At 34.8% G+C, this 14,169-nt stretch overlaps 1 protein-coding gene across 1 annotated transcript; it reads left to right on the top strand.

Moving 5' to 3' along the window:
• Positions 1–5,347: 5,347 nt before the first annotated feature.
• LOC135955632 (uncharacterized) lies at positions 5,348–6,265 on the top strand. Its single transcript, XM_065505990.1, has one exon. The coding sequence runs from the start codon at positions 5,348–5,350 to the stop codon at positions 6,263–6,265; it is 918 nt and encodes a 305-aa protein (XP_065362062.1).
• The last annotated feature ends 7,904 nt before the right edge of the window (positions 6,266–14,169 follow it).

Below are 14,169 nucleotides of genomic sequence, written 5' to 3'. Positions count from 1 at the left end.
GCTCATGCAACTACAAATAATACTACAACAATATTTTTAAGGTGTTGCTAAGCGGTTTTCTGTTGCTGTTTTTTCTTTCAGTTTATTTTATACAATTTGTTGTTTTACTCTTGCTGTGTTGCTAAGCAATCATCATCAACAACATCGTCATCATCATCAGCGAAAACATATATTTTTTTTCACTTTAGTTACTGGCATCGTATCTGATTGTTTCTACAATGTGTTCACATTTACATCAAAATTGTCATCAGAGACATTTATTATTTACTCTATTTTACATACTAAGTAAATGTAAAAAAACGTATTTCCTTATAAATATGTATCTAGAATTTTATTTTAATACATAGACACAACGCAAAACTTGTAAAGTGTAAAATATCGTTGCCAGTGTAAACACATGTTTTAGTTTCCGTTTATTTGTATATTTTTGCTATGTGGTTGTCATATGCAAATACTGAAACACAAACAAACAAGCAAACCGAGCAAACAAATAAACAATCTTAAAAGGCAACAGAATCTACTAATGAATCAACGTTATAAACTTCACAACCATGGTCTCTATCCTCAGCTTCTACATCATCTTCATTTTTTTTTTTGTTTTAGTTGTCTGTCTGTCTGCCACAGAACCCATCATCATTTGTCACGTTTACCTATTGTGGGTTGTCGTCACATTAATTCATATGTATAAACTTACAACACATACTAAATAACAACCCAACCAAATTTGTTACATGCGGTAGCCAACCTCATGCAATATTTGGCATATGTTGGGTCGAGATCCGTATAATTAATTTTTCAGAGATATCCACCGTTAATAACATTTTTATGTACATACGAGTACATTACAAACATGTTTTTTAGTTCCAGTCACGCCTGATATGTGAAAAAAATAACAAATGAAAAAAAAACCTCTAAATGAATACCAACTTACTTTTAATAATTCGCTATTACATGATTATTAAAAGTAAGTTTAATAATTCGCTAAGCTCAGAAGATCTTTGCTATGCTCAGAAGATCTTGCGGGCACTAGTTGACGAACTCTCATGCAGTGATGATGATTCCTTCACTGCATACGGCGCCAAATGGTTAATGAGTGTCAAGATCATCGGGTGTGGTAACGAGAAGGCCCTAGGCTTTCTCAGAAACTACATCCGAGGAGTTGTCGAATTCTGGCCCAACGCAAGAATTGATATCGTCCTGTTCGGTGAGAGAGTGGGTTCCTCCTCCTCTTTTGGAGGACAAAGCCACGCTAACACTTATAAAGCTTCAGAACAAAGGACTGGACGATTGAAGGAGGACTCTCTGGATCAAAATTAGTTCAGAATCCCTCCGACTCCTGCGTTCTACCCAAGGCGTCATTAAGTACGGGCTAACCAACTCCGGTTGATCATGCCCGCGGTGAAACGCAACGATGAACCCAAGTGGCCTGAGAGTGGTACAGATTAATCTGCACCACTCCGAAGTAGCATCGGACCATTTTCTGCGCTTCATGAAGAAGGAATCTATCCACGTGGCCTTAATCCACTAACCCTGGCTTGTGCTCCCTTCTCCGACACCTGACGGTAAAGTAAGGAGCTGTATTTTGGTCAGGAAATACATTAAGGTTTTCCTTCTAGCTAATTACAGTTCTGGTGATTTAACGGTAGTTGCACTAGAGCGACAAGGGTTACCAACCCTAATCATATCATCTGCGTACCTACCTTAAGACGAAGTTAATCCGCCCTCACGTGCCGTACGCAGACTTGTAGACTAGTGTAACACAAGGGGCCATGATCTCATCATAGAATGTGCTGCTAGGCTCCGCTCATGCCATGGCTTATTATGATATTTAGGTACAGCCTGGAAACAGGATACATTCGTAAAGAATGGAGAGAGGTTACAGTGATATTCAAGGGAAATTTCTTCCCACAATAATTGAACTCATGGAATCAGCGTTCTGCTATCATGGGCAAAAGAAAACGGTCTAGGTGTCAACCCTGCCAAGACCGCACTGGTTCTTTTCACCGGGAGATATAAAATTCGAGAATTTAGATCTCCACGACTGGATGGTACTTTTCTGACGATTTCAAGCGAAGCCAAATATCTTGGTGTAATTTTGGACTCTAAGCTGTGGTGGAAACGTAATGCTGAGAGTCGAATGAAGAAGGCATTATGTAGCTTATATTTATGTAAGAAAATCTTTGGGAAGAGATGGGGTCCTAAACCATACATTGTACACTAGATGTACACCGCGGTCATAATGCCTATTTTGACCTATGGGGCTCTTGTTTGGTGGAGAGTCATGGACATTAAGACTAACCTTTCTATTCTAAACAAGGTATAAATATTAGCATGTCTTGCAATTACTGGCTCTATGAATTCCACCCCTCAGGCCAGTCTAGAGACAATGCTAAATATAACTCCTCTTGATATATGTATATGTATATCAAATGCATTTCTGCTAAGTCTGCTCTACGACTTAAACAGTCGAGCGGACTCAAGCATGATCGTATTGGTCATGGCACCATCCTACAAAAGATAGGCAGGCCAATCATGGGGCGGGAAAGATTACATAATACCTATACCGAATTTTGATAGAACATTTAAGATCAGAATACCGACAAGGAATGATTGGGCCGGGAACTCTGTTCTAAAGGATGACTACACTGATGGTTCAAAAACAGAAAGACGCAGATTCAGATAGATGTTGGTTATCACTTTTAGCTCAAGAGATATATTTTTTTTTAATTTTTGACAAATTTGTTTATCTTTGTTTTTGCGATTATTATGCAATTATATGTCCAAATTAAAAAAATCGTTGTGTCCGATTTGTGAAAAACTCATTGTTTCTTGGATGGACTGTGTAAATGCTACCTAATGCGTCGGTTGGAAAAAATGGGGGAAACCTGGAAGTGAATTTTCCGCCGTTGAAATTTCTTTGACGATTGATTCCGAGAAAAGTCATCATTACGGCCTATTTCAAAAAATCTGGTCAATGCTGTAGATGGCGGTTGACCATTTTCCAGATGTACGGCTAAATGAACAACACTTGGATGTCTTTCATGAATGGCAAATGAAAATATGCACCAAATTGCTTTGTTGGTGCTAACATAACGTCCCAATGGAAATTAAGTGACTTCATAAAAAAGTGGGAATGGTCAATTTTTCTTTCAGTAAAAACTTAAATTGTAAACCAATACGAACATTTCAAAAAAAATTAGCCAAATCGGTGCATCCGTTTTCAGATTATAGATAAATGAAAAAAAGTGGGCGTGTATGAGTATATAGTATAAGGTTGCCAAATGTTCCGATTTTCGCGGGATTGTCCCGCTTTTAGTCATGAAATCCCACGTCCCGCTCGGGATTCGAAATTCCCGCTTTTTTGGATTTTCCATATCTAATAACTACTTATTTCATATCTAGTTTTAAAGAACATCATTATGTTTAAAATGTATAAAAAAAATCAAACAATTAAGTGGAACTGATATGTATGTATTTCCAGTGAGCAAATATTTATTCCGAAAATGATCAATCGACTCAGAATAATTAAAATCCATTATGTCCATCTTCTGGCTGGTTGTCCGTGACTGAAATACCCAAGAATTGGAGGCGTTACTCAATGAAGATAGTTGTCAAACTGAACAAGAGCTTGCGAAATCGTTGGGAGCTACTCAATAAGCAATTTCAAAACATTTGCATTACCTGTTAAAAACCACTTAAAATAAAGTGGTTGAGAAGTTTTGCCTCATCCACTTTATAGTCCAAACGTTGCCCCGTTCGTTTTCTATTTGTTTCGATTGAAGCAGAACACTTTCTCTGGGCAGAACACTTCACTTTGGAACAGTTTTTGGCCTCAAAAGATGTGCATTTATTTTGGCTCGCAATATTTTCCAATATATATTTTTTTATTTTTTGTATGGAATATTTCCAAATCAAGATAAAGTAGCAAACATGTTACGTATTTTTTATACAGGACGAAATTTTCTTTAATTTTACTCTATTATAAGATTTACACATTTATTACGTAAATTTACAATTTGGGAAAAATACAGTAGCGGAGTTCCCTATTAAGTGCGAATGGTCAAACATCATTGCAAATGCAAAATTATACCGTAATCCAATAACAAAATACACAAAAAATCTTTAAAATTTTGCATTTGCTTACTTAATAGTGAACTCTGCTCGTGTTAAGATAGTTGAGGTATAATTTATAATCTTTTGTTCCGCTTATGTTTTAAAACCCCGCCATTTTTCATTTATTTTTAAAATTGTCCCGCTTTTTGCAAAAATAAAACTGGAAACCCTAATTTCATTTAACTTCATTTCTTAAGTACCGCTATTCAATATACTACCACACACAGTTGTTTAGAAAAGTTTTATTTTTTAACAATTCAGTATCTCGGGAACTGTTTGATATATTGTAACGAAATCATATGGTTGGAGCTGAGGTAGGTGTTTTCGAGTTGATTTACATTTGTTAAGCTTCGTAGCGGAAAGACCACCACGGGTCTTAAATGTGGAGCCGCAGAACAAAAGGTACTTTTTCACACAACTTGGCTAATTTTGAAGAAAAATTTTAGGTTTGAGTAAAAAATTCTACTAACTAAAAACGTATAGCACCTATCCTAGAAAAAGCTCAATTTTTGTTTAGCCTGTATGCTATTTAAATACATACAAAGGTCTTTTATTATCACACGGTAAATAACGTCACAGTGGGCACTTTTCTATAAAAACTCAGTTTTTGGAACAATTTTTCCCCGTTTTAGGAATTTCGGTATTTAAAAACAAAAAACAACTATAATGCTATTGATTTAAAGACATTTAAATATATATATTTAAATACATATTTAAATACATATATGTATTTTGTTCCAAATTTTGTTATGATATCTTTTAAAATTTTACAATTATTAGAAATTTATATTTTACTTCGAGGAAAGTAACCATATTATATATATGTATATTTTTTTATGTAAATGACATCCGAAAAATGTATAAAATTATTTAATTTTACTTAAATATAAATATTCAGGTCCTAAGGTTTTCACTAATATCAAATGCTTAAATAAAGAAACTTAATAAAATCCTTAAAATTTTAGACACAAAAAAAGTTTTAATGCAATTTTTAATAAGAAGATACGCCACATTTTATTTCTCACTTAAAATTGATTTTTTTATTTTAATGAAGTTATTTAATATAACTAATCAGACGAATACCCCGGGTCTGGTAGTCGGTGATGCTACTGGGGTAAATAAAACGAATATTTTTTTGACTAGACAGGAAAGAGTGACTTTGGACGACAGCGACGACAACCTCTCAGGTCTGAAAGGGTTAAACCTTTATGAGACTGATGAGGAGGACTTACTCATGGTGTCCTCCGAGCCGCTAAAAGCGAATGAAGACGTACATCCGGAGGCCCATGACCCTGCAAAGGGAGACACAGAACAGAAAAATAGGAAACAGGACTCAGAACAGGACGAACGGAAAAGGTTGGCGGGCTACAAACGCTCTCTCCGGTATGTCAGGACGTTGGACTCGCGAGATCCCGCGTCTTTGACCACCAGGGAAAAGCGTTTGCGGCGTAAACATACCTACCACATACAGAAGTATGAGGCCATGCTAAATACTACTGTTGTGGAGGTAAGGCCAGCCAAGACTACGACCGAACCAAACCAGAGCAGGCAGGTGATCACATCTAAACGGCTGAAACCATCAACTAGCTTAACATCAGCACCTGAGCTACAAGTAGCCATCATAGATCGTAGTCAACCTGATGGGAAAATGACTACGGACAGATGGCTGCTTCTGGAGGAGAAGATCTTGCGGGCACTAGTGGACGAACTCGCATGCAGTGAGGATGATTCCTTCACTGCATTCGACGGCGCCAAATGGTTAAAGGGTGTCAAGATCATCGGGTGCGGTAACGAGAAGGCTCTAGGCTTTCTCAGTAACTGTATCCGAGGAGTTGGCGAACTCTGGCCCAACGCAAGAATCGAAATCGTCCCACTGGATCAAGTACCTTTTCGTACGACGGTGAGAGTGTGGGTCCCTCCTCCCCTTTTGGAGGACGAAGCCACGCTAACACTTATAAAGCGTCAGAACAAGGAACTTGGTACAGAGGACTGGACGATTGAACGAGGACGCTCTAGGGACAAAGGAGAAGGCAAGGATCTCTGGATCAAAATTGGTTTAGAATCCCTCCGACTCCTGCGTTCTTCTCAAGGCGTCATCAAGTACGGGCTAAACCAACTCCGGTTGATCTTGCCCGCGGTGAATGATATTTAGGTACAGCCTGGAAACAGGATACATTCCTAAAGAATGGAGAGAGGTTACAGTGGTATTTATCCCCAAAGCGGGAAAGGTAAACCACAGTACCGCAAAGGACTATAGACCGATCAGTCTGTCATCGTTTTTATTGAAAACACTGGAAAGATTGGTCGATATCCACGTCAGGAACATCCTCTCCCCTGATAATTTCTGTAGGGCACAGCATGCATACCTTAAAGGCAGGTCGGTGGAGACAGCCTTGCATGACGTTGTCGGAACTATAGAGGGGACACTTGACAAGAAGGAATATGTTATGGCATCTTTCTTGGATATAGAGGGTGCGTTTAATAATGTGAACATATCCGCAATAGTTGATGCACTGGGTGACTTATGTGTTGATTAGCGGATAAGGAATTGGACAGAAAATATGCTTAGGAGCAGGGCCATTAACTCTAATATGGGTATTGGTAGGACAAGGAAAGTTGTGACAAGAGGCACACCACAAAGTGGGGTCATCTCTCCACTTCTGTGGAATCTTGTCGTAAATAAAATCCTTTTCAGGCTCAGTAGGATAGGTACCAAAGTAGTCGCATATGCTGACGACGTTGTGCTTCTTATTCAAGGGAAGTTTCTTCCCACAATAAGTGAACTCATGGAATCAGCGCTCAGCGTTCTGCTATCATGGGCCAAGGAAAACGGTTTGGGTGTTAACCCTGCCAAGACCGAACTGGTTCTTTTCACCAGGAGATATAAAACTCCAGAATTTAAACCTCCACGACTGGATGGTACTTTTCTGAAGATTTCAAGCGAAGCCAAATATCTTGGCGTAATTTTGGACTCTAAGCTCTCGTGGAAACGTAATGCTGAGAGTCGAATGAAGAAGGCATTATGTGCCTTCTATATATGCAAGAAAACCTTTGGGAAGAGATGGGGTCTTAAACCATACATTGTACACTGGATGTACACCGCGGTCATAAGACCTATTTTGACCTATGGGGCTCTTGTTTGGTGGAGAGTGGTGGACACTAAGACTCACCTCTCTATTCTAAACAAGGTACAAAGATTAGCATGTCTTGCAATTACTGGCTCTATGAATTCCACACCTCAGGCCAGTCTAGAGACGATGCTAAATATAACTCCTCTTTATATATATATCAAATGCATTTCTGCTAAGTCTGCTCTACGACTCAAACAGTCGAGCGGACTGAAGCATGATCGTATTGGTCATGGCACCATCCTACAAAAGATAGGCAGGCCAATCATAGGGCGGGAAACGGATTATATAATACCCACACCGAATTTTGATAGAACATTTAGGATCAGAATACCGACAAGGGATGATTGGTCCGCGAACTCTGTCCTAAGAGATGACGTGATCTCAATCTATACTGATGGTTCAAAGACAGAAAGAGGCACGGGCTCGGGAATCTTCTCAGATGAGCTGGACCTTTTGATGTCTCTTCGATTACCCGATACCTGCACGGTTTTCCAGGCAGAGATTTATGCTATTGATACAGCCGCGAGAAGAATCCGGGAACTGAATCTCGAAAATTCGACCATACATATCTACTTGGACAGCCTGGCATCAATCAAGGCTCTTAACTCCAACGTGATTAGGTCGAAATGTCTTCTCAATTGTATCAAATCACTGGCACAACTGACACAACATCACGTGGAGTTGATATGGGTTCCAGGACATGCGGGCATCCGGGGAAATGAAGTATCTGATGAGTGCGCAACCAACGGGTAGTCCCTGGACGTATCTCTTGCGCAAAGGGATATTCACACTCCCTTGGTGACAGTATCAAAATTGATAGATGAATGGGCTTTGAGCGAGACGGAACTCAGGTGGTCAAATATCATCACTTGTAGAATATCCAGAATGCTCTGGCCCAATCTGACAGAGGATAGAACTAGGACTCTTTTGTCTCTTAGTAGGAATTCGATTAGACTTCTCACGGGTATAATTACTGGGCACTGCATGATTGGACATATGTCGGAACGTATGGGTTACCCACGTTATGGCTATTGCCTTACAAGAGCATAGACTACTACATCTTGGTAGAGCTCTTTTCCATGATCTGGACTGTCTCAGAGATGTGTCACTAGTGAATATGATTGGGTTTATTAGAAGTACCGGCTGGTTCCCATAGGGACCACAGAAATCACATAATAGACGAAACTAGGGAGGGAAACTATTCTCACTTTATGTATAACATTTTCAGCATAATGGAATAGTACTTCTAAGGGTACCACAATGGGCCGCAAGGCCTCCGAGTGAACTCGCTAACTTGCGAGCAACCCACGTAACCTAACCTAACCTATTTAATATAACCATTTTTTCATTGATATTTAAAAAAAAATTAGTTATGCCGTTTTCAAATTTACAATTGTATAAACATATGAACTTATTAATAAATAAAAAAAAAATATATTTTCCCTTTAGCAAATCCGCAAAAATTGTCTTCTACCCAGCAAAAAACAGTGCATCCTTATAAGCAATACTGTAGCTTAAACTATAGCTACTAACAGCAAAAGCTTACAAAAATGTTGTAAAGAAGCAGTAAAGTAAGGGAACGCAAACATAACCAAATTTTTCGGAAGCAGTAAAGAAAATACAACCACTTGCTGCTGCAAATTCATAAGGCGTGTTCGCAATGAGCCGCTTAAAAGCTATAAGTATTGCATCCTAAATTCAAATCGCAAATGTCTCCCTTACTTTACTGCTTCTGTTCAACATTTCCTTCATTGAGTTTCTAAACCACTGTGTTAGGTTTTAAAATTCTTATTCATATTTTTCTAAGATTAAAACATTCATTGGGTTATTTTAAACACTTATGAGTGTAAAATGTATGTAGTATATTTATTTTTGTAACTACTAATGTGCATATGTTCATGTACCTCTTCTACAAACATAAATAATAATCTCACTCTTACTATTCCAGATCTATCAAAATTAACATGTTCGAGGTAACAACCAGTGAAGCGTATAGATAAACATACATAAGTACTACATACATGTTATACAATGTCCAACCTTGTAAAAAAGTATAAGTAAAATGTAATTATTTGACTAGTTGCTAATATGAAAAAAGAGAAATATCCTATTCAATTAGCAAACATATTCACCTTATACCCTAAATCATGACTTTGTAGTTGGAAAATTCAAGTGCCAAATTCTGGCCACTACGGGATACGTTATGCAGAAAATAAATATTTTTACATCTTGTGTATCATGGCTTTCACAAAACTACTCGTGCGAATATGTACCTAAATCGATTAAACAAAAAAAGCACACAAAACAAAACCAAAAACATAAATTTGCATGAAAGGTTGTTACACTTTTTGAAGAGCGGAAATGTATTTTTACTGTTCACTGTAAAAAAAATAGAAACACCAAAACTAAATCAACTTTTATTTTACAGTATATTTTTTTATAACTTTACATCCGTACTCTGGTAACGTAGGTTAACAAAAGGTGTAAATGCGAACGAACTGTTTAAATTTAGCTTAAAGTATGTAAGTGAAATTTTAGAAAATGTATTGCATTTTGAAAAATAATTGTTTCATATCATTTAATATGTAGATTTGGATGTAAATGGAAAATTTTTTTTCTTTGAGCACAGGTTATTGAACAAAAAATTCTCCTTGAAAAGGATATATCAAAAAACCCATCTTACTGTTTCTAAAGATTTCTCTCAATTAGAAGTCATTAGATGGTTAACAACACATAAAAATTCAAAGTGGAACCATCAGTGGATTTACTAATATTTCGAAGATTAACCAAATAACTTCAAATATTTGTGTAGGCATATATTTGTAATTAGTTGTCAGATTTTTATAAACTTATATAAATAGTAGGCACTTCAATTTTCTGAGTATATCACCAACAACTTTTTCTTCGGAGAAGAAACTATAATATATTTAAAACTTTAAGAAAGGATATCGAGGGACTATATTCAAAACCCTCTATCTTGAAAAACACAACCTTTCAGGATAGCCAAAAATCTATTTCTTTCGCGATTACTTGAGTTATTTAAATTCGGTATTCTACAATATTTTTTAAAAGCAACTACTGAATCTCACATTTAAATGGGTTTTCAAATTTTGCATTATTGTGGACTTTATGATAGATAGAGGGTTTTGCTTTTCAAAAATATTCAATGTGTATGTAGGGAGGGTTTTGCATTTTAATAAAAATAAATTATTTTGATTTTATTTATGTCATCTGTCATTTTTTAACGTAATGTATTCAAGATAACGGCTAATTTAATATTAGTGTTTAGTTTGTCGAACGTTTTATAAACAATATTAAACAAAAAGTTACAGAAAAAAGTTTTTTTTGAAGTTTGATTGGTGTAAATTATCATAAAAATAATGGCAAATTCTTCCACTTATTTGGCTGAAATGATAGTGAACAGAGGTTTTGGTTTATCTGTATCAAAATTTAATTTATATTTTTGGTATCATCTGGAACATATAAAAGAGATCTTAAATTAGACACAGTGGGATTGTTCTCTACTCGTCCTAGTCTAGTGAATGAAAAAACATAAGTTTGACATGATTGTAATTATTAAAGACGCCTTTTTAACGATCTAATTGAGAATTGAGAACAGTATTCCTGGCTTCTTTAGTAACTCTAATTTAATCGATTGGCAATTGTATAGATTGATTTTACAATTTAATCTATATCTGCTCTATGAACTTCTGTCCAACAACTTTATTAAGTGTTATCCGCAGCAAAATTGGATAGAGCTTTAGATAAATAATGGTTGCGGTTTTGGTAGCCACAACCATGATGACATTTTAAAAGTAGACACTTTTTTACACTATTATTATGACACTATTATTCCATGGAACTTATAATGTATATATTTTGTGTTTATATTTTTCTGAAAGATAAAATCCCAAAATTGGGATTTTTTTGATTTTTGGATCTATTGAAGGTACCAAGCTCGGGGCTATGAAATCCCTTTGCATGATATTGAAGAACAGATTGGGACATACAAAACTGGTCTTAATTTTTTGAAAGCAGCTATGCGATTTTAGAATATGTTGTCTAAAGTTGAAATTTACATAAAAAATAGGTCTACTTCGGAAGGCTCTGGACCACGCAATAATACGAATTTTGATATTATTTTGCTTTTATAATATTTCCCGAAATGTTATCTTTCAGAAAAATATAAACACATTATTTATTTTTTTCTCATTTTCTGTATAATTTAAAATTTATGTAGGTACTTTTTTCGAAAAAAAAATGGCGAAAAAACGACTTTTTTATTTTTTTTAAGTTTGAATGCACATAACTTTTGACTCAGTAAATATTTTTTAACAATTCTTTCTTAAGATTATTAATAAATTTGTTGTTAATTCAAAAAAAGATACTTCATTATTAGCAAAATGGCAGACCAAGGTAGGCAAAAAAAATAAAATTTTACTTTTCAAATGCGAATAACTCGTAAACTATAAGAGATAATGTATGGCTAAAGCAATGTTTTTTGTAGATCTCGTCCAGTACATTCCATATATATAAAAATCTTTCAAATCAGATCGCAAACAAAAATTTGGCATCATTTTTAATTTTTGATATACCCCAGGTGCCCCACTTTGGCGCATTGTGGCTCGGCCCCCCCTTGGTTGTTTAAGCCCAAATTCAAAACTTAAACTTATCGACACCTCCTCTATAGCCATGGAAATTTTATTAAAATCGGGCTATTCGTTTAGAAGTTACAGATTTATTTCCAATTTTTTTCAGATCCCCGACTGTGCATCGTTTAATCGACTCATCGCGTTACAAACATCTTCACAAACGCATTATACCCTCCCCAATATGGTGGTGTAGAGTATAATGATAAAATCTGACTAACACTTCAAAAGTTATTAACATTTTTACTTTACGCATTTTTGCAGATGAGTAGAGGTACAAAAATTAATATTATTTTCGACATTTTTAGTTTTTCTCTAATATTTCTTTAAAAGATGTTGCCATGTTAAGTGGTAATAATTTTAAAGTGTTGCACTAAAGTTTTTATCATCAACCTAAATCGAAAAATCTTCAATTTCTAACAGCTGATCGTTCATATTATCATTTTAAGTAGTGCTACTAGGAACACTTAAAATATGAAGGCACTGATTGTGAATTTATTAATTAAGATTTTTTACATTTAATGGAATAAGTATTTGGTTATCTTGCTCAAAAGATACAAAATATTTAAGTTTTTGCAAACAAAACCAATTATTTGAAAATTTTCTGAAACACGTTTTTAGTTGCAATATATTAAACAAACAAAAAGTAGGTGAGCAATATTCGACTATGCCGAATCTTATCTACCCTACACCAAAGTCTAGTAATCCAGATATCTGTTAAAAATAGGTAAAGCAAATCGAGGTAGTCATGGTGTTTATCTCTCGATTTTAAATAGCAAACTAACCGGGATTATAGGCTATATTGTGGCTACGGAAAATAAATTTCAACATACAGACGGATAGATAGACATGGCTATTTTGACTCCATTATCTATAGCTATCCAGAATATACATATTTTATGGGTCACAAATGAAAAATTTAAAAATTACAAACAGAATGACAATCTTGCCACTCATGGGTATAAAAATACATATTCAACCCAATCTAAAGTAGCAATTGAATCGAAATAGGGGAAAATTTCTCAACTTCAAATTAATTGCATCAGATAAGCAGATATACAGTGGTGGCCAGGAATTTAAGACAAATATTGTTTGCTAAATTCCATGTAATTGTCAATTATTTTTTTAAATATTTCCACAAATATGTACGCATGAGGACTGTTTTAACAATCAAGGGTGTTTTATTCGACTGTGTCAATTCATACATATTCACCACGAACACATAAAATTTTTCTACAACTTGACCAAAAAAAAATTTTTTTAAATAAACATATTTTCTCACATTTATATAATTATATTTTTATTATTATAAAATATTCGGAACAAATTTCGTATTTTTAGTTCCATTAGTTTCGGTCATATCATGTTATTAACAGCGGATGTTCGCTAAGGTGGGTCAACGTATTTCCACATATCTTTGTCCATATATATTTTACCGATTTTTCCAAACATTTTTCAGAAACTAGAAACATTAATAATAAATTTCATACCCTTCGAGGTCCTTTTATTTTGGCTCTATCGCACTTAAAATTCAGTTGATGAAAAAAATTCAAGTATTTGTCTTAAATTGGTGGCCACCACTGTATGTGTACAATAAAGTGTAATTCAATTCAAGTGGAAGAATCTATTGAAGAATCACTGTGGAAATGGTTTCGATTCTATTAATGAAAATAACATTTTAATTATCAACATACCGAACTAAAACATATAAAAAAGTAAGACAACAAATAAAAAGCCTATAACATTTTCAAGTGCTTATGTGATAAAAGTTTTATTTCAATTAAATATGTTAATACATAATTGCTGAAAAAACAATTAGGATTAAGACTGAAATACAGCAAAAACTGAATTTTGTTGAAATTTGAGTAAGAACTTTAGAGTGTAAAATCCGTTGGCGTGAATTATTTGGTAAAATTTATCGCGATATATAAAAATAAAAAAAATAAATTTATTTTATTTAATATTTTAAGTTAATTTAAGTGATAAGTATTTTCAACTCTATTACAATTTAAGAGTATTTTTTAATTTATTTAGTTTTTTTTTAAATTCATTTAGTAAATTAATTAATTGGGATTTAAAAATAGTATTAGATTGTCTTATATCTAAATATTGGCAAAAGGTATTAAATAAACTAATTGATTTCTTTAATGGTACGTTCTGGCATAATCAGTCCTATGAGAATAAGTGTGACAAAATATAAATTTCCTAAGAGATCTCTGAGGAAAAGAAATTTAATATTATTCAATAGTTCAGGGCAGTCTATGGTACCACAAACA

Source organism: Calliphora vicina, chromosome 3 (assembly GCF_958450345.1).
Source record: "Calliphora vicina chromosome 3, idCalVici1.1, whole genome shotgun sequence".
NCBI lineage: Eukaryota > Metazoa > Arthropoda > Insecta > Diptera > Calliphoridae > Calliphora > Calliphora vicina.
Note: the sequence above shows the minus strand (reverse complement) of the source record. Positions and strands in the feature narration are given on the sequence as shown.

Excerpts from the sequence above, each read along its gene's own strand:
- LOC135955632 (XM_065505990.1), top strand. The coding sequence starts at position 5,348 with ATGGTGTCCTCCGAGCCGCTAAAAGCGAATGAAGACGTACATCCGGAG.